This window comes from Trachemys scripta, chromosome 21 (genome assembly GCF_013100865.1).
Source record: "Trachemys scripta elegans isolate TJP31775 chromosome 21, CAS_Tse_1.0, whole genome shotgun sequence".
Taxonomy (NCBI): Eukaryota; Metazoa; Chordata; order Testudines; family Emydidae; genus Trachemys; species Trachemys scripta.
This window is the reverse complement of record NC_048318.1, coordinates 18,755,976-18,776,289: the sequence shown is the minus strand read 5'-3', so window position 1 is coordinate 18,776,289 and position 20,314 is coordinate 18,755,976. Positions and strand designations below refer to the sequence as shown.

The following is a 20,314-nucleotide window of genomic DNA, read 5'->3' as shown; positions in this document are numbered from 1 at the left end:
GACTCTAGTAGGGTACGAAGGAACCCGAGCCAGGTTTTTTGTCAAACGAAGCACAGGAATAGTTTCCCGTAGGCTCTACAAGACATACTACGAATTTGTGCCCCCTGGCAATGGACTGGCTCAATCAGTGGCGGGACTTTCCACTGCTCCCTAGGCCAGACAAAGATGTGCACTCCGGGACCTACTTTTATACAGTTACAGGACAGATTATTCATCCCTACTGACGTACTGAAGTACAGCCCCTTGACTCATTGGGGGCTGTCTCTTCCTTTGATCATGTTGTTTCAAACAGATCTATCCATCATGCTGTCCTTTTGACCCTGCCTTTAAGATGCACCTGCTTCTAGCAGCCCTCTTCTTGCCAACTTCTGTGAGTGGGGCCTGCCTCTGGCTCACAGCCCAGCTTTTGCTTAGCAATGCCTGGAAGTACTTTGGTTCAGGCTTCAGGCCTCAGACTGGGCCTCTGACACAAGAGTTTATGTTTCAGGGCCTCATCTTACTACACTTAGTATAGTTGAAAATACCATTTTTAGTTGTCAGCATATTTATGGATTTAAAAGCTTCATGATAAAGCATAGTGTAGTTTATATAAAATACACTCCACTACAGAATAAATTAGAAAGAGAGGAAAAAGGAATATACTAATGGGTCTTAAAGATAATACCCCAAAGTTCCTAATCCTAAACAACTTTACCCATGCAACCCTCATTTGACATATTTCCCCTATCAATCACCATCTCTCTTCTCAGGAAAGGTCGGAAAATAGACGTATCTTGCAGAGAAACAGGTGGGTCTAGGCAAAGCCCTCCAGTTAGGCAGACAATAGATAATATTGACTGGCAGCATGACAAGAATTAAATACAAATACATTGCTGATCGCTTGAAAAAAAAAGTACCATAATTAAATATTTCTACAGTAGCAATAATAATTATATTAGTTACCCTCTGCAGTACTACAGGATTACCCTGGCTGTTGCAATAAGAGGAAGCAAATCATCATAATGCTACAGTGCAGCAAAGAGTCACTTCATTGATTCCCATAGAGTGATTCTGAAAGTCTCTTAAACACAAACCACTTTGGAGAAAACTAGGGACGGCTCATAACAATGGGATTGAGGATCAACCCCTGTAATACTGCACCTAAGGGACCAGAACCCTCCTCTGTATTTCATCAGCACGTCACTGACACTTTGAATTGCCATTGGGGTCGGTGCCCTTAGACTGGGTCCAATCAGAAGAAGATGACGCGTAGTTAAAAGCAGGAGCATGGCCAACCAGGCACCATATGACGCTTGCAGGTAGCCATCTTTGATGTGGGTAATGGGAGTCCGGACATCCATTAGACTGCAATTAATTTACATTAACCCCCAAATTTGGCACTTACCTCGTGCAGCTCTTCTCACTGTAAACTTCAACCCAGCTGCATCTGGAGAGGCACTGATGAACTAATTCCCAGAGCCAAGTGGGGACTTTCGGATTCACCCCTTGCCCTAGATTAGGCAGATCCAGTCCCAGCCCCTGAACGTCTAATGACGGAAAAGGCAGTGCGGGCGCAGAGCCACAGCTGCGCTAGTCAGAATCCTAAAGTGGTGTTGAGTCTCCCTTGCCAGTATCAAAGATGGCGGTCAGGTACTCAGTCGGCTCTCTGCGGGAGCGCGCAGTGAAAGGGCAAAGGTTGGTGCCATGTTATATAGAGTCCGACTGGAAACATCTTCAGGGAAGTGAAGACCTTGAGAGAAAAAAGCTTCCGGATTTGTTGTTTTTTTAAAGCCAACCGGGTAAGGGAAGAAGCTCAGTGTTTTAATGCGATTTTATTTTGTGGTTTATTATTATTTGTATATTTGATCAGAAAGCAAAGAGCTTGGATTGGCCCAATCTGAAGGAGAAGATTCACCCACGCCCTCCTCTGGGAAGCACCGCACTCCTGAAGCAGGGGAGGCATTTTTTATTTACATTTTTTTAAGCTATGAGGCTCAGTAGTCAAATTCAGAATCAGACTTGAATGCAGCTGATCCTGGAGCTGTACATCCACATTCAAACAGTGGAACGTATATCTAGACACACATACTGTAACCAGTATATAAACACATGTATACAGAGTGAGTACATTGACTTTAGCAACTGAGTGACTCTTGTGATCGGTTTTGCTGCTGCACCTCCCCCCCCCATAAAAATCCTCTTGTTCCTCGAGGGTGTCTCTGATATGTGGGGTTTACCTGTGATCCCCTTGCTGATTAATTTTTGTGGTGCTCTCCTGGGGTTCGTGGCTACCCTGACGCTGATCCCAGCCTTCAAGGATCATTTCATTGCTGCCAAGCTCTTCGGGATAGATTTGAACAAAACTTCTAAACAGCCCATGTGAGTAATAGCTACTGATTCGTTAAGTTTTATTGTGTGGTAATAATCATGGTAGTTACAAATTGCTTGACATTTTAAAATGACTAAAATAAAGAGAAAGCATAATCTACTGATTAAAGCATGAAAAGGGAATTGATTTTGAGGTATGATCTTATGCACATCTCTACCTCTGTCTCTCCTTCCATTTAATTAGGATGATATTTCTGTACCTCATAGGGTTGTTGTGAGACTTAACTAATTCAGTTTTAAACAATAAAGTACCTTGAAATTATTTGCTGGAAGGTACCAGAGCAATCCAAACTACCGTACACATAATTATTTATTAAGTGGTATTTGGGTTCCTCTGTTTTCTAGTAACAACATTCAGACCTGTCAGAAGTAGGTCCTGCTTTATAAAGGATACTTCTTTCAAATCCAGCAACTGATCTCATACCACTGTGTGAAATCCTCTGCTTTATATTCAGTAGCCAGTGTGATTGTCTTATGTTCCTGTGTTGATTAATCACTTCTATCTTCCCTTTTAATTGTTCTGTAAACATAAACCAATCCAGGCACCACATTGGGCTTGTATACTCATAAACCACTACAGCGGCACAGCTGCTGCTGCAAGGCTGTAGTGCTTTAGTGAAGATGCTACCTATGCCAATAGAGTCTCCTTGCTCTGGACCTCTGACTTTCCTCATATTTTGTGAGAGTTAGGATCTGAAATTCTGGTTCAACCCAATCTCTGTTTATAATCTTATTTATTTTACAGTCACTTACAAGCTGCTTGGCTAAGCAGCAGCATGGGCACAGGCATTTATCAAGAGAATTTATATTCTAATCAATAGGAAAGGTTTAGTAAATGCAGAAATACGGTAAAGGGAAATTGCTAGGTTAGTACCTGAATGCTATCTTGTTGGGGATGGGCTTATCTTCATTCTCGGCTACTATACAATGAATGTTAAGAGGCTAAAAATTTGTTGTGAGGTTTAATAGCTTTGTTGCTGTTGGATATCAGGAGTATTGGGCTCAAAACATTGCACTGTTATAGCTGGATATTCCCTGTATTATGACATTCCAGTGGAGAAACAGTGAGAATGCAGGACTAGCTGCAAAGTTCTCAATACTGTACTTCGGTATAAAGTGATTATCTTTTTAAACCTCCCCACTCCCCTTCTGTGTTTCAGTCCTGAATCCCAAGGTGTGATCAGTGGGGCTGTGTTCTTGATCATCCTTTTCTGCTTTATTCCCGTGCCCTTTCTGAGCTGTTTTGTAGAGGAGCAGTGCAAGGCATTTCCACACCATGAGGTAAGTGTCTCCCTCCATGATGCTCTTTAAAGCCTGTATTGCTCTCCACCATGGGATGAGGACCTGCAAGTCTCAGTGGGGATCGCTTGCATGTAGTTAAGACTTGGTGTGAAATACACTCGTATTTCGTTGGGGGTCTTCAAATGTATCATATCTCAAAGCCAAATGTGATTTCCTTGGCATGTGAAAAGGAGGATTGGTGGCTATGTATCTAATAACCATGGTCCTGTCATCTCTCTGTCTTGCAGTTTGTGGCGTTCATTGGCTCCCTTCTTGCCATCTGCTGCATGATCTTCCTGGGCTTTGCAGATGATGTTCTGAACCTGCGCTGGCGACACAAGCTGCTACTTCCTACCATGGCCTCCCTTCCTCTGCTTATGGTCTACTTCACTAACTTTGGGAACACAACTATTGTGGTGCCCAAGCCCTTCCGGGTGTTGTTGGGGATGCACTTGGACCTGGGTGAGTGACGGAGCACAAGATCATCAGCTTAACACTAGCCACAAGGGTAAACAGGCGACCCAAAGCCACAGTTCCTGAGAGTGGCAGGTGGCAATTTGTGCACAGTTGTAGGTTTCCTCCCAATGCAGATCATTACTTGGAACATAGATTGTGGTACCAGAGAACTGGGTTAATAGCCTTATCAAGTTATTAGTTCAGCAATTTATCATTTTCTCAGCTTTGCCCAGAGAAGCACTCAATACTTTTACAGGATCAGGCTCTAAGTTCATAGAGTGCCAAATGCTGTTGGTGCTTAAATGTGGATGGCAAATGGACCAAAGCGCAGAACTAGGAATCTGAAGGCCTGGATTCTGTTCTCAGTGTTGTCACTGACTTGTTTTTGTGACCTCTGCACCATCATCTGTCTTTGCCTGTGTGTGTGTGTGCGTGTGTGTAATACCAACTTCTTGTGAGTAAGAGATGTTTATTATTAAACTATTGTGAAATGTGCTGTGATCATTAATTAAGGCAAAGTGGTACATATTACTAAATTGATTCTAGACCCCCTTTAAAACTTGGATGTGAAGGCCCTTCTCTTTGTCTGATCTGCAGGTATCCTGTACTATGTGTACATGGGCATGTTAGCAGTGTTTTGCACCAACGCCATCAACATTCTTGCTGGAATTAATGGGCTTGAGGCAGGACAGTCTCTGGTGATAGCTGCTTCCATCATCACATTCAATGTTGTTGAATTAAATGGTAAGGAAAATGTGTGTGTCTTTTTGGGGTTCTGAATCAGTGCAAAGATCCAAGGGAGCTAGGTTCCTGTACTTGGAAATGTTTGATGTCTAGAAAGATGAACAGATCTTCAGATGAGGATAATGCTTATGTACCAAGTGGGTCCATGACACCCATTTGTATCTGGTCCAGTGTATTAGTGTAACTCTCCTGAGATACCTTCTTGACAGACACTGTATACAAACCTAAGATGGACAGATCCACACCCTGACTCCAGGACATATTTCTGGACCACTGTGGCTGATGTTGAGTTGTCAGTAATTTGTTCTTTCTCTTTTCTACAGGAGACTATAGAGATGATCACATTTTTTCTCTCTACTTCATGATTCCCTTTTTCTTTACTACTCTGGGGCTGCTTTACCACAACTGGTAAGAGACTGCATGGAATAAACAAGCGTTCATAGTATCATAAGGCTCCCTCCTCCCCCTTACACTTAGAGAGGAGACAAGTAATGAGACATTCACAAGCTCTCAGAAATAGAACAATGGATGGCTGATCAAAGTATTCTATATATTCTGGCTGGAGCACAAAGATTCTGGTGCATTGATCCATTGGAAACCTTTGACTGCACCAGAAAACTGCACAATAACAGGGACTTCTGACTCCAGGTTCTGTGGTTTGATCACAAGACAATCTGTCCTCCCATCCCCTACTCATTAATAATCTCTCCAACAAATAGCTCAGGCACTAGATTTAAAATCTTGCAGTAAGATTGTGAATGCCATGCTTTCCCATACGTGATCTTCAACACTAATACTATGCCCCATCCCCATTCTTTCTATCTGGGTTGCAGGTATCCATCCAGCGTGTTTGTAGGTGACACCTTCTGCTATTTTGCTGGTATGACGTTTGCTGTGGTGGGGATCCTTGGGCACTTCAGTAAGACAATGCTGCTTTTCTTCATCCCTCAAGTGCTCAACTTCCTTTACTCATTGCCTCAGCTCTTCCACATCATCCCTTGTCCTCGTCATCGGCTTCCCAGGTAACAAGTGTGTAAGTGACTGTGAGATGCAATGTATTTGGAACAAGGAGATGCCTTTGGACCTGGCTTTGTTTTGGGTCTGAAATGGGGTGAGGGTGTCTGCAGATTTCCCTAAAGGATAAAATACATGCCTCATCTGCTGTGGCTGGAGGAGGGAATGAGAAGTGAAATGTAGACCGTAGTCATCAGCTAGGGACAAAGGCTTTACCAGAACTGTGTGGGGAATTTCACTTGGCAACAACTGCCATCTTCTTGCCCAAGGACAGGAGAAAACTGTGGATGCCATGATTTTATGGTTTCCAGTGTTTTCCACAACATTTAAACTTAACAAAAAACTCTAACCTTTCCTGATGCAAACAGCAGGGTGTAAAGAGAGGAGCTGCTGCCCTGTAAATTCAGCCCAGCAGAAAATTGTCTCCCACCAAACGGCTACCCCTCTGATACTCAATAGTAATGTCCTTCCTACTGGTTCCCAGAAGGTAGAAACTGCAGAGTCCTGGTGTGGCCATATTTTATTACTAGCATGGCTTAATGCACACCAAGTTTGTCTGATGTAAAATCAACCATGCTGGGGGATCTAGTTACAATGCACCTGTCCCTAATATGCTTGGGTAATGGTTTGTAGTCTGGAGTTATAACCACGTTAACAAATAATGTTATAGCCTTGTAAAGACCAGAGCTGTACCACTGTTCCTTAACAATGTTATAAAATGGTTGTTCCTAACCGCACAGGTGAGATTGAAGTGTTTATACCATCCCTGAGGAGCTGTTATCAGAAGATCCTGACAGTTCTTGCAGTATAGCTGTGTGTGGTTTTTCTACTTTGCAGAATGTTGTGGCAATTTAAATACAACCAACTAATGTCCCCCTCCTTATCGCCCCCCCCCCAAATTCTCCTGCCCCTGCCTTATTTGAGTGGCTACATACCTGAGACTCCCAACGTTACTGGGACTATTATGTGCATAGAATTACTCCAGCTTTTTCCACCATCCACTTTTTAAACAACCCCGTCTCTTTTATAGAGATTAAGCTGCCTCTTTGCTGCAATTGGACTAATATTTCAGTGTTCTTTTCAGGTTCAATCCTGGTACAGGGAAGCTGGAGATGAGCTACTCTAAATTCAGAACCAAAAGTCTTTCAGCACTGGGAAAGTATATTCTAAAGGTAACCTGAGAAAGACAAGTAAAATTTGCCTTCCGATAGCAACCGTACACTTGGGAATTGGTGGCAGTGGATAACCCCCTCTCCACCCCATGCCTCTGGGCACCTGGGGTCAAGTCCTGAGTAAAAAGAAACAAGTTCAGTATAGCCTCATCCCAATCTCTGGTGGACATTTGTCCACATTACTAAAACCTTGCAAAATGAAGCATGACTAGCAGTGATTGCCAGGGGCCTGATCTGTCTTTCCATTGATTTCACTGAGTTTTGGATCAGAACATAGGAGTGGAACAACAGAAGGCATTGTTGGCAGGGTTTTGTGGAAGAAGCTTTCAGTACATCTGCCTACACCATATTAGGCTCTAAGTAGTAAACAACTAATGCATCTAATTAAATGGTGCTTAACACACTTCTCTTCCCCAGGTATCAGAGACCTTACGTATAGTGGATGTGAGACAGGAATTGGATGAAGATGAAGAATACACAGAGTGCAATAACATGACCCTCATTAACTTTGTTATAAAGCTTATTGGACCAGCTCCAGAGCAAACCCTCACTGTCCTGCTGCTGCTCATCCAGGTCAGGCAAACGCTCCCTCAGGGAGGAGGACTATCCACAGTGGATGCGGATCCACATTAAAATTCTCAGGGGTTGGGAACATTTGATTCTACCCCTGTACTTATCTTTACTACTTCCTTTCTATCACACCAACTAGCTTGCTATTGCCTGGGTTGATTCTCACCTCCCCAGGGTAGCTATGCCCTGCTATAAAGAACCATGCTGCTAGGGAGGTGGTGGATTCTCCCTCCTTAGAGGTTTTTAAGGCCCGGATTGACAAAACCCTGGCTGGGATGATTTAGTTGGGGTTGGCCCTGCTTTGACCAGGGGGTTGGACTAGATGACCTCCTGAGGTCTCTTCCAACCCTAATCTTCTGATTTTATGCTTCTCAGAGAGAATAATCTTACCCAGTCTTCTCATTTCCACCCCACCTCCCATGTAAGTAAAGACATGGAAATATTTTAAATTAACTCCTGTGTTACTTACAGAGGTTGGTCATATGCAGAAGTACCAGTAAACTGCTTGATACAGGGATTTTGTCTTCATACCACTCTGTAAAGCATTTAGCACAGCTGGATTCCAATTCTCTTCCTTGTTTTTCCCTCTGTAGGTAGTGGGCAGTACCACTGCATTTTTGATCCGGTACCAGCTAGTACGCTTGTTCTATGATGTTTGACTGAGCTGCCAGGGGTGAGGGAAATGCCAGCACCTCGTGATCCACCTTTTACTTTCTTTGGTTCCCCTCCAAATGGCTGCAATTATCCTGCTTTCTCTGTGAATCACAAGACCCCTTTTCAGATGTGAGTAAAGACTCTTACAGTGGCCTCTCTCTGCTGAAGTTTTTTTTTTTCTATGCTTTGGTTGGGCAGTGGTAATTTGTCTGATACTGGTGTTAATGTTCCATGAGCATCACGGACCTGTAGACATTAGCATTACTGGGAATAATCTGCACAAGGAAGATACACAAATATGACTTGAATCTTTCGTCCACGGGGCTGGGAAAGAGGCCAGGGGAGGAAGAGGACCCAGGCAGCCCTGCCATCCCTTGCCCCTAATATATTTTTGTTTTCTCATTCAAATGATTTATTATTGGGATATAGCCTGTTTCCCCTTCTTCACATAATTATTGTCTATCCATTGCCCTCACTTTGCTCAGGGGACAGGTACACCACCAGTTCCAGGCAATGACCCCTGGGCGGGGGCTGAGGGGGGAATGGAGTTACCAGCTGGCCTTCACTGGCCCTGCTGGCTCTCGCCCAAGCACAGAGTTGAGCGAGGATTAGTGACAGTAGGTGGGGGCTGTTCATGGGCAGATAAATGGCGTGGCGTCTCCGCCCCGAGAGAAGAGGGGGCTCCGTACGAGCCCCTTCCGCAGCGAAGGCCTAAGGCCGCTCCTACCCAGCCTAGGGGAAAGGGACTGGGGAAGCAGCGAGAACGAGGCTCCTTCGTTCCGTTATTGGCGCGTTGGCCTCTGTGCCCCCTTTGAATTTGGCGCCCTGCCTTCCGATTGGCTTATTTTAGCAGCCAATACACGCATAAACCTTCGCTGGGTCGTGAGGCTAACCAATCCCGGAGAGCCATTCCTCTGGGCCGCCAACCAATGGCAGAGCGCAGCGTCACTGTCCAGGGGGCTGGGTCTAGGGCTCCGCCGCAGACTATAAAAAACCCCAAAACGTGCGGGGTGCAGGGTCGGTTCAAGCCAAGCGCGCTTCGCCTCGCCCTCAGACAGCGGGGTCAGCGCTGCCGCTAGCGCCTCCCCCAGTGCTGTTGGAACCGGCGACCGAGCCGCGTGCGTCGCTCCCCTTTCCCGCCATGTCCGGCCGCGGTAAGAGCGGCGGCAAGGCCCGCGCCAAGGCTAAATCTCGCTCGTCCCGCGCTGGGCTGCAGTTCCCGGTGGGGCGCGTGCACCGGCTGCTGCGGCGCGGTCACTACGCGGAGCGCGTTGGCGCGGGCGCCCCGGTGTACCTGGCCGCCGTGCTCGAGTACCTGACGGCGGAGATCCTGGAGCTGGCGGGGAACGCGGCGCGGGATAACAAGAAGACGCGCATTATCCCGCGGCACCTGCAGCTCGCGGTGCGCAACGACGAAGAGCTCAACAAGCTGCTGGGCGGCGTCACCATCGCGCAGGGCGGTGTCCTGCCCAACATCCAGGCCGTGCTGCTGCCCAAGAAGGCGGGCGGCGGCGGAACCGGGCCGGCCAAGAGCGGCAAAAAGGGCAGCAGCCAGCAATCGCAGGAATACTAGGGCCGGCCACGCGCCGCCGGCGGAGACTCACCCCCCCCCCCCCCCCCCCCCCTAAAGTCCCTTTTCGGGGCCGCCCGAAGGAGCTGCGGATCCGTGGCCCGCTCGAGACAAAAGCGGGCTCCGGGGCGGGGAGAGCGCGAGGCCCCCGGCGCCTTAAGCTGGGTTGAGGGAGTTGGGCTTTCCCGCACGGGGAGGCGCAACAGTCACTGCCTAGTGGGGGGCGGAAGATTTCCTTGGGCTCGAGCGGGGAAGCTGCCTGGGGTCCTCCCGCCCGGCTGCCCGTTGTACGAATCGGGGGGAGCCCAGCCTAACGCTGCGCACGTGCCTGGGGCAGAGCATAACTCGTGCCTTGATAGTAAACTCTGCTGCTACCTCGAACCCTGGTGTTGTGCCCTTCGGGTGAAGCTGCTGCGTGCAAAGTCCTAGGCCTAGTCTTCACTTACCGGCTGGTCCGGAGGCACGCCATCGATGTTCTGGGATCGATCCCGGAAGTGCTCACAGTCGACTCCGGTACTCCAGCTCGCCGAGAGGAGTACGCGGCGTCGACGGGGGGAGACTTCCGGCCGCGTCTGGACCGCGGTAAGTCCGGAGTAAGGTACTTCGAATTCAGCTACGTTATTAACGTAGCTGAATTTGCGTACCTTAGTCCGAAGTCCGGACTAAGTGTAGACCAGCCCTTAGTGGCAGAGGAAGCTGCTGGGGGGTCCTTTTTGCTCTGCAATTTCCTAGCCCTCCGCTGATATCCACTTGACTCCTGCCTACCTGAGATGCTTCAACGTTAGCAGCGCAAACTGAGCCGTAACAAAGATTCGTACGGGGGACAAGCGGTGTCTACCTTTTATAGCTTCAAAAGTCGCCCCCTGAGCTTTGCTGGGGAAGCTTAAAAAAACTGCTCCTGGAGCCTTTAAGTAACTGTTCATGTGGTACCGATAGAGGACTGAAAAGAAACATCAGAATGCAGCTGCCTCACTGTATACTTTCCCGAAATTTTTTTTTAAAGGAGCCCATGCTTGCTGTTTAATTACCTGTTTCAAAGTGCCACTGTTTTGAAAGATGTATGTCTACATATTTTGTTTGTAAACTAATAAGCCCTCACCCTCTTGAGTAGAAGGCAGCTTTCACTTATCTCAGCAGTGGTGTGACTCCATACTGATGCGCTGTAAAATTCTTTTCTAAGACGTTACAACTGTTTACTAGTTTGATTCTGCAGCGAAGCCATACTTTGACCTGTTTCAACAGACAGCATCTGCAGCCAGAAGCTCAGTACAGCCACTGCAGGATCAAACCAGAGAAAATTCTAGGGTTAGTACAAACTTTTAGTTAAAACAGCAACCATTTCTCTTTCAGCTATGTTCTTTCACTTGAACACTGCTAAATCTGCTGTAGTAGCCTTTCTAACTTCCTGTACATCCCAGAAAATGTAGATATTGTGGAATAAAATATGGGGTGACCTGCTATTTCTGTAGCATTATATTCATTGCACTGCTAGTTAAGTGACCAGAAATTGTTAATATGTATATGCCTAAAGAAGAACAAGGATTTAAATGGGCATGGAAACAATTCCTTTCATAAGTAAAGAATAGTCAAGGAGTGTTGTATAGACATTGAAACAACCCCTTGTTTCATTTACAAAACACCCTCTTTGCATTTTACAATTTATTAGCTTGAAAGATGAAGGGGATGAATCACTAGTTCAAATGAATATTCTACTAAGGTAAAAGGAATGGGCTATTGAGCTTGGAAGGATGAAAGTGTGAGGTGGAGTCGGCAAACTTTTTGGCCTGAGGGCCACATCTGGGTAGAGAAGTTCTATGGCAGGCTATGAGTGCTCATGAAATTGGGGGTTAGGGTATGGGGGGGGTGGGAGCAGAAGTGAGGGGTTCTGGGTGCAGGAGAGGGCGCTGGGTTGGGAGGGGGATCAGGCCTGGTGCAGGAGGTGGTTCCTGGTCAATGGGAGTTGTGGGGGTAGCATGCGGAGCCCCCTGGCTGTCCCCATGCAGAGTGGGGACATGCTACTGCTTCGAGGAGCCAAGGCACACAGAGTTGAGTACACCCACTCCCCTGCTGGAGCTTGAGGACAGGATATGGCCCCCTGGGCTACAGTTTTCCCACGCTGGGGTGTAAGGCAAGGGTAGTTAAAACAGGCTGCATCAATTCAGCCCTCAAGTTCCCGCTAGGGAGCAGAGGCTAGGGTCTGCCTTGCTCTGGTGCTCCCACCAGCAAGCAGGGTCAGGAGCAAAGGGGGCTCTGCCCCACCCCTGCAGCTCCTAGTGGCTGGGAACCATGGCCAATGGGAGCTGCAGGGGTGGTGCCTGTGGACAGGGCAGTGCACAGCAGAGCCCCCAGGCCACACCTCTCCATTGGAGCTGGAGTGGGGACATGCCACTTCTCCAGGGAGCTGCTTGATGTAAGCACTGCCTGAAGCCTGTTAACATGCTTAGATCTACTTACCAGGGGGTCCACACTACACTGTCTCCCATCCACCCCTCTTATGCTTCTCGGCCAGGTGGAGTACATGAGCTGAGCAATCTGCAGTCAATTTAGTGGGGCTTAAGTAGACCTGCTAAATTGACCGCCAATGCATCAATTACCACACATTGATCCCCGGTAAGTGTAGACCAGAGCACCTTATATCCTTTACCATTTTAGCATTATTTCTTGTATTGAGTTATTCTTGTTACTGTATTAAAAAAAGCTTACTTATACCCTTTGGGTAAACAAGTTGCTGAAACAAACCACCCAAAAAGATAGCTCATAGGAGAAACTCCAAATAGGATTGTATCCTCTGAACAGGCATAACTACTCAAATTACAGAGTTTAATATTAAGTTTTGTTTTCAGATCCACAAGGAAAAGGGGATGCGAGTGTAAATTAAGAGACTCCACCTAAGGAAGGATAACAGTGCAGCAGCTAAGTCCATGTTTTTTCTGTCAAACTTCTGACCGTGCAGGAATCATGCCAACTGCAAGAGCTGCTGATGGGTGGGAATGATGTGTCTATCGGGCATCATTGAGCTGCCTTGCAACACTGAGGATACGCTTAGCACCCTTGCTCAGCAGTAAGCTGGCTAGTTCAAGACCCAGGTTCTCTGCGGCCTCTTGAGCATGACGAGGAACGTTCTTGGCTGTGATGCCAACATACTGTGTATCATCATTGGGTCCCTCTTCATTCTAAAAATAAAAAGATACTGAATGTAAAACAGCAGGGAAACCTGGGGGTTAGACAGTAGGTTGCCATATACATTTTTATAAGCCTTATCAGAGAATATTGTAAAGACGACTAAAGATTTTAAGGACTGGACTGAAAGAAATATGGTAAAAAGGCCTGTTTTTGTCTTTTTCATTTGACTTGGAAGTTTGAAGATTAAAACCAACTGAAATTAAGAGGCTTTTATTTACTTACCTGCTGTGGGTAGTTAACACCAGTCTGCATAGTGTCCTTCAGGCTATCTGATCCATCCAAGCTGTAGACAGCTCCTGTCAAATACAACTGGGCAAAACACAATAAAGGTACGTGGCATCTATGATGACCAACCCAAGCATCCCCTTTTTAAAAATTAAGATTTCTGATCTGAGGAGGAAACTAGTAAGAGTTGGGGAAACCATTCTGCCATTAACTCCCATGTGCTGTTGGAAAAATTGCTTCCTTTCTGGCTCAGTTTAGGCCTACAGGTGTATTTTGAGGCTTACCAAGATCCTATGCTTAAAGGGGCTAGTCATATCACATTATTGTCATCACGGCAGAGCAATCCACGTAACCCAATTGTTGTTGTTCCTTAATGGGCTGAAGAGGGTTGCTGTTCTGGCATGGGAAGCTTGCAAGCATGTTGCCTCCACAACCCTCCTTGCCCAAGAGATAGGAGACAAGTACCATTTGTTTGACACCATGATTTCTTCTTTGAGTGCTTGTACATGTTGATTCCAATCAGGTGCGGACGTGCACAGTAGCCAGATTTTTCCCTAGCAGCAACCATAGGGTTGGCCTGGGAGCCCCCTGGAGTCGCACCCGCATGTTGCCCAATATAGAGCCCTGCTGACCCGTCACCCCCTCAGTTCCTTCTTACTGCCAGTGACAGTAGCTGTAACTTCCCTTGCTCTGGCAAGTGACCTAGCAGTTTGATTCCCGTTGTACTCACCTTGTTTATTCAGATAGTTGTTGTGACGATGTGGGACTGTTCTTAATGTTTCCTCTGAATACTGTGTGGGTGCCTCAGTTTCCCCTATGCATTTCTTAAGTCTCCAGTGTGCATAAATGGCCGACACTCTGTATCCTGGCAACAAATGTCTGGGGCCCTTCCCCCGTGCAAGGGAACAGATACAGGTGAACAAAGAGATCAGGTGACCTCCTGGCCCAGGAAAGAGACAAGGCCAGAAAGGAAGGGCTGGAGGGGGTTTCAGTTGGGAGCTGGCTGGGGATGGGAAGTGAAGGCAGAGGGGGTTGTCTGGCTCGCTGGGCCCCAGAATGGACCTGGCTGAGGGATCCCGTTCTCTGTACCTACAAGCTCTGTTTTAGACAGTGTTCCGGTCATCTAATAAACCTGGTTTACTGGCTGGTTGAGAGTCATGTCTGACTGCGAAGTTGGGGGTGCGTGCAGGACTGTCTGGCTTCCCCGGGACCTCGCCTAGGTGGACTTGCTGTGGGAAGCGCACGGAGAGGCATATGCTGAATGCTCCAAGGTCAGACCCAAGAGGTGAAGCCGTGTGAGCTTCTTGCCCTGAAGACAGTCTGCTCCAAGGGAGAGGAGGCTCCCCAAAGTCCTGACTGGCTTTGTGGGGAGCAGTTCCAGAGCATCACCCGGGGACTCTGTGACAGTTGTACGTTTAATTTACGGGGTTTTCCCCCCTTTATTTGTTGCCTCCAGGGCATGCTGCAATCCCCAGGCTTCAAGACCTGCAAAGACTGTGTGAAGCACATGTCAAAAAGTGACTCTCACACCTCCTGTTTACAGTGTCTGGGCAAGAGTCACCAAGAAGACCACTGTAAAATCTGTTGGGAATTCCAACCAAGAACCCTGAAAGAGAAAGCAGTGGCTTTAAATCCTCCTCATGGAGGCAGCTCTTCAACTGCAGTTGGACCCAGGTGCCGAGGATCCCACTACCAGCACCCTAGGCACCATCATGGAGCGTCTCAGGGACACTTCAGCCTTCGGCACTGGTGCAGAAGAGGAAGATCGAAAGGGGCCGATCCCCTTTGCCTGGATCCAGAGACAGCCATCAGTGGCAACAAGTGCAATGAATGGTGATACTTCGTGCCCTCCAAGGGCTACGAACATCTATACACTCACAACCTGACTCTCTGGTGGTGGATGCTACTAACCAGTGAGAGAGGCAGGGTTTCCAGGCCCTTCCCCCAAGAATGGGGAAGCAAAAAAACTGGACCTATTCGGCCAGGTTTATGCCACAGGGGTCTGCAACTCTGGATTTCCAACCAACAGGCTATTGTCAGCAGGTACGCCTACAATACTTGCTCGGTGAGGGCTAAGTTTAGAGTTACTTCCCTCTGACTCCCAAGCTGAATTCTCAGCTTTTGTCAAGGAGGGGAGATTTATCTCCAGGGCATCCCTGCAAGCAGCACTCGATGGGACAGACGCTATCACTAGAGTCATGGCTACGGTTGTAGCCATGAGAAGGGGCTCCCCTTTGAGATCCAACAGATCATACAGGACCTGCCTTTTGAGGGTGAGATTCTGTCTTAAAGAAAAGACAGACAAAAGGCTAAACAGCCTGAAGAACTCCAGAGCCACCTTCAGATACTTGGGCCGCTACATGCCTTCCACTCAGCGGAGACACTTCCGGCTGCAGCCCCCTCAGAGGTTTGGTCAGGAGAACCGCCATGTTGACTCCAGAAGGCAGAACAGAAGTGGCAGGAGAAGGCCGCATCAACCTTCTGGCCAGAGCTGGGGACAACCAAAGCCTGCTTTTTGTAGGCATGGTCAAGGAGGGTGTACCACACCTGGAAATGGATCCATCCCACCTTACCTTCTCATCTCGACTATCCCCTTTCTACCGTGCATGTCCCCTTATTACCTTGGACTGATGGGTGCTCCGCACAGGAGAGAGGGGCTACTCCATCCAATTCTGTGCCCTCCTGCCCTTCACCCTGCCCCCTTCCCTGTCCCTCTTCAGGGACCTTTCTCACGAGCAACTCCTTATCCAGGAGGTGCAGTTGCTCCTATCTTTAGGGGCAGTGGAGAAGGTTCCTCAGGAGCACAGGGGTGAGGGGGTTTATTCCTGGTATTTCCTAATACCGAAAGCCAAAGACTGCCTCAGGCCCATCCTGGACCTGCGGGAACTCAACAAGTTTACAAAGAAACTCAAGTTCCGTATGGTGTCTCTGGCTTCCATCATTCCCTCACTGGATCCAGCAGACTGGTATGCCGCTCTCGACTTGAAGGAGGCATATTTTCATATCGCAATCACTCAGCCCCACAGGAAGTACCTCAGGTTCATGGTGAACACCATTCACTACCAATTTACAGTCCTCCCGTTCTGCCTGTCAGCAGCACCTCAGGTTTTCGCCAAGTGCATGATAGTCATCGCTGCATTTTTACATAGGCACCAGTTTCAGCTGTTTCCTTACCTTGACGACTAGCTGATGAAGGGCCGCTCCAAGACCCAAGTGGAGGCTCAGGTCAAGTTTATCAGAGCCACCTTCGTCAACCTGGGTCTCCTTTTAAACGAAGCAAAGTCCACCCTGTCCCCCGTCCAGAGGATAGAGTTTATAGGTGTGTATTGGACTCGACCCAGGCCAGGGCATACCTGCCGCAAGTGAGGTTTTAGACCCTGACCAATACCATTCGAGGGCTCAGAAAGATTTCCACAACCACAGCAAGAAACTGCCTAAAGCTTCTGGGTCACATACCGGTTTGTACCTATGTGGTGCAGCATGCCAGACTCAGACTTTGACCTCTTCAGTCGTGGCTGGCGTCAGTGTATCACCCAGCCCGGGACAGCTTGGACAGGATGGTGATCCTACCTCGCCCAGTTCTCAACTCCTTCCTGTGGTATCTCGACCCTCAGGAGGTATGTCAGAGGTCCCCTTGGCAGTCCACAGACGTCCATGTCTCTAGTGACGGATGCATCAGACGTGGGCTGGGGAGCACATCTAGGAGACTGCAGGACTCAAGGTCTTTGGTCTCTGGCAGATCTGGCACTCTACATCAATGTCAGAGAGTGGTGTGCCTGGCATGCCAGGCCTCCCAGGCATACTTATCGGGACAATGTGCATCAATCATGAGGGACACCACCACCACCAGAATGTTCTATATCAACACACCGGGGGGGTGCATGCTCTTCTCCCCTGTGCCAGGAAGCCCTCATGCTGTGGGACTTGTGTAGAACATTTGATACACCTGCAAGCGTCATACTTCCCTGGGGTACAGAACGAGCTGGTGGACCACCTCAGCAGATTGTTTCATGGCCACGAGTGGTCCCTTCGCCTGGACATCGCGATTTCAATCTTCCAGAGGTGGGGCTTTTCCCAGCTAGACCTATTCGCCACGTGACACAACAGGAAGTGCCAGCAATTCTGCTCCTTCCAGAACCACAGCCCGGGCTCCAGTGCGGCCGCGTTCCTCCTCCCCTAGGGAAGCTGTCTCCTCTACGCCTTTCGGCCCATACCGCTGGTTCACAAGGTGCTCCTCAAGATCCGGAGGGAATGAGCTCAGGTTATATTGATAGCTCCATCATGGCCCCAACAGCACTGGTACACATCTCTCCTAGACATGTCCATGGAAGCCCCAGTCACCCCGCCACTCTTCCCGGACCTTCTGACACAAGATCACGGCTGTCTTCAACATCCGAACCTCAACTTGCTTCACCTCATGGTGTGGAAGCTCCATGGTTGAACCCAATGGAGCTTTCCTGTTCAGACCAGGTTAGACAAGTCCTCCTTGGCAGTAGAAAACCCTCTACGAGAGTCATATACCTTGCCCAGTGGGAGAGATTTTCAGGCTGGTCGGCGCAGCGCCATTCGTCTCTGATGCTGGCCCCAGTGCTGCTTACTCTGGACTGCCTCCTCCATCTGAAGCAGTAAGGACTTTCGTTGTCATCAATTAAGGGTACACTTAGCCGCTATCTCAGCCTTTCACCCAGGCAAGGAGGACAGCTCTTTGTTTGCTAACCCTATGGTCAGCCGCTTTTTAAAAGGCTTGACAGGCTATATTGTCATGTCCGACAGCCTGTCCCTGCCTGGGACCTCAACCTCGTCCTTTCTAGGCTAATGGAACCGCCCTTTGAGCCCTTGGCAACGTGCTCCCTCCTCTCTCTCTCTCTTACAAGGTGGCATTCCTGGTGGCAATAACCTCAGCCAAGAGGGTGTCTGAACTCAGGACCCTAACCTCAGAGCCCCCTTATACAGTGTTCTATAAGGGCAAAGTGCAGCTCAGACCTCATCCTGCTTTCTTCCACAGTTTCACATCAACCAGGACATCTTTCTTCCATTATTCTACCTTAAGTGCATTTCAGCGGCAGGGAGCAGAGACTACACACACTGGATGTCTGCAGGGCGCTAGCCTTTTACATCGAGAGAATGAAGATGTCCAGAAAATCAGTCCAGTTATTTGTAGCAGTAGCGGATAGAATTAAAGGATTGCCTGTGTTGTAACAACACATTTAGTCACGGATAGCGTCCTGTATTCGTGAGTGCTACAACCTGACGGGGGTTCCCGCACCTCCAATCACTGCGCACTCCACCAGGGCACAGGCTTCGTCAATAGCATTCCTGGTGCAGGTCCCCACTCAGGAAATCTGCAGAGCAGCGACGCGGTCCTCTATCCACACTATGTGATTGTCTCTGGCCTGCTGAGTAATGTGGCCTTCGGCCGAGCAGTGCTCCCATCAGTAGATGACTCTGACCCCACCTCCTGAACTTGGGCTTGAGAGTCACCTGATTGGAATCAACATGAACAAGCACTCTAAGAAGAAAAAATGGTTACTCATCTTCTCGTAACTGTTGTTCTTCAAGATATGTTCATGTCCGTTCCAATACCCACACTCCTCCTTCTCTCTCGGCGTAGCCGGCAAGAAGGAACTGAGGGGGTGGCGGTTCGGTAGGGCTCTATATTGGGCGCCATGAAGGCGTGACTCCAGAGGGTACCCATGCTGACCCTATGGTTCCTGCTATGGGAAAATCTTCCAGCTACTGTGCACTTGTGCACGCACACACCTGATTGGAATGGACACGAACAATACATCTCAAAGAAAAACAGTTATGAGAAGGTGAGTAACTTTTTTCCTGCATGACAGCGCCCTCTATTTAAGTCAGGCTTCCTTTCTGTAGGGTAGTGTTTATATTTAATCTTGGGGAAGTTTTATCTATTATTTATCCAAGGAATAGGCTTTCTAGCCCCAGATAAAGATTTATCTACAGAGGGGATGAGAATCACCACTCGTAATTATTGAGAGGGTAAATTAGAAGATGGCTAAACCTTGTCCACAAAGTTCCATCATGTTTTCCCTGACACAGGGATTTTTTTTTTTCTTAGCTGTGTTATTGCTACACTTGTGTTGGCCTTGGTTGTTTGACTCTGCCCTACACAATGTTGTTCTGGTGAATTCAGCGTGGAGATAGCAAGGCTATCCTCAGCTGCCAAGTATGCTTGCTGGAACTATTTTCAGGTGGCAGGGAAAAAGTGCATGTTGGAAAAATGCTCAGTGATGAACCCAAATAAAATACATTAAGTTCTGCTCACCTGGGAGTCTTTCAGCATAGAACTGACTGCTACGGGAACACTACATCCACCCTCCTGAAACAAAAAGCACAGCAAACAGGTAAAAGTTGATGTCAAGATTCCTATGTGACCCACCATGTCAGGACCCTTTGAAAAGCCTGTAGAACACAGTCAGCCATGTACAGAAGAATATCCGTACACACATAATCAGTTAACAGACACTTGAATCTAGTCTGTATTTAGCAGCTGAGGTAACGAAATCTAGCAGGTTTCTGATACCATGGTGTTTAACAATACTACATAATCATTTACTTCTTCTCCCAGGAAGGAAGTAGACAGAAAAGCAATGGTACCAGACCTACCAAGTGTCTCATAAAGGCTCTCTCAGCAATGCAGCACAGCACTGTTTCCCCATCATGCAAGGCAGATACCATATCCAGTATCTCTTCGTCTCTAGCTCGGACCTCTACCGCTAAGGCACCCTGAAGGAAGAGAGAAACGCTGTCCTCAGTCTTCATGCATCTCTAGTCTGCAGTCTGTTAGTCCCAAACCACTAAACCAGCATGGCTTATAGGATTCCACTGTAGTGCTCTACCCCCTATACACATGCAAATCCCATTGCTATAACACACATGGCAACAAGATGAAAGCAGAAAGAAAAAGTTGCACATTACTAAACAAGTGAGCTGCAGGATCACAGCTTCAGACTGATTCTTATCAGCTTGTTCTATATAGATGCTGACTCCTACTTTCATTAGTATGCTCTTGAAAGGCCACGTCTCAGGAGTAGAATGATCACTTATAACAGTGATG

General features: G+C 47.9%; 3 protein-coding genes across 5 annotated transcripts in view; 2 read left to right on the top strand and 1 right to left on the bottom strand.

Moving 5' to 3' along the window:
* The first annotated feature begins 1,732 nt into the window (after nucleotides 1–1,732).
* DPAGT1 (dolichyl-phosphate N-acetylglucosaminephosphotransferase 1) lies at nucleotides 1,733–8,409 on the top strand. Its single transcript, XM_034754454.1, has 9 exons — nucleotides 1,733–2,358; nucleotides 3,528–3,648; nucleotides 3,897–4,110; nucleotides 4,702–4,848; nucleotides 5,172–5,256; nucleotides 5,682–5,870; nucleotides 6,947–7,034; nucleotides 7,452–7,607; nucleotides 8,198–8,409. The coding sequence occupies exons 1-9, from the start codon at nucleotides 2,204–2,206 to the stop codon at nucleotides 8,261–8,263; spliced, it is 1,221 nt and encodes a 406-aa protein (XP_034610345.1). The 5' UTR covers nucleotides 1,733–2,203; the 3' UTR covers nucleotides 8,264–8,409.
* A 552-nt stretch (nucleotides 8,410–8,961) lies between these two features.
* LOC117868497 (histone H2A) lies at nucleotides 8,962–10,252 on the top strand. Its single transcript, XM_034754462.1, has one exon. The coding sequence runs from the start codon at nucleotides 9,400–9,402 to the stop codon at nucleotides 9,829–9,831; it is 432 nt and encodes a 143-aa protein (XP_034610353.1). The 5' UTR covers nucleotides 8,962–9,399; the 3' UTR covers nucleotides 9,832–10,252.
* A 2,379-nt stretch (nucleotides 10,253–12,631) lies between these two features.
* HMBS (hydroxymethylbilane synthase) overlaps nucleotides 12,632–20,314 on the bottom strand; it is a 28,057-nt gene continuing 20,374 nt past the window's right edge. For all 3 annotated transcript variants that reach the window (XM_034754456.1, XM_034754457.1, XM_034754455.1), the window contains 4 exons: nucleotides 19,864–19,983; nucleotides 19,523–19,576; nucleotides 13,234–13,320; nucleotides 12,632–13,001 (listed from right to left, as the gene is read on the bottom strand). In XM_034754456.1, coding sequence (XP_034610347.1) covers nucleotides 12,828–13,001; nucleotides 13,234–13,320; nucleotides 19,523–19,576; nucleotides 19,864–19,983 — 435 coding nt within the window. In that variant the 3' untranslated portion in view covers nucleotides 12,632–12,827. The remainder of the gene's footprint in view (nucleotides 13,002–13,233; nucleotides 13,321–19,522; nucleotides 19,577–19,863; nucleotides 19,984–20,314) is intronic.

Excerpts from the sequence above, each read along its gene's own strand:
- DPAGT1 (XM_034754454.1), top strand. The coding sequence starts at position 2,204 with ATGTGGGGTTTACCTGTGATCCCCTTGCTGATTAATTTTTGTGGTGCT. Across the intron at positions 3,649-3,896 it reads AGGCATTTCCACACCATGAG|TTTGTGGCGTTCATTGGCTC; the intron begins GTAAGTGTCTCC and ends TCTGTCTTGCAG. Across the intron at positions 4,849-5,171 it reads CAATGTTGTTGAATTAAATG|GAGACTATAGAGATGATCAC; the intron begins GTAAGGAAAATG and ends TCTTTTCTACAG.
- LOC117868497 (XM_034754462.1), top strand. The coding sequence starts at position 9,400 with ATGTCCGGCCGCGGTAAGAGCGGCGGCAAGGCCCGCGCCAAGGCTAAA.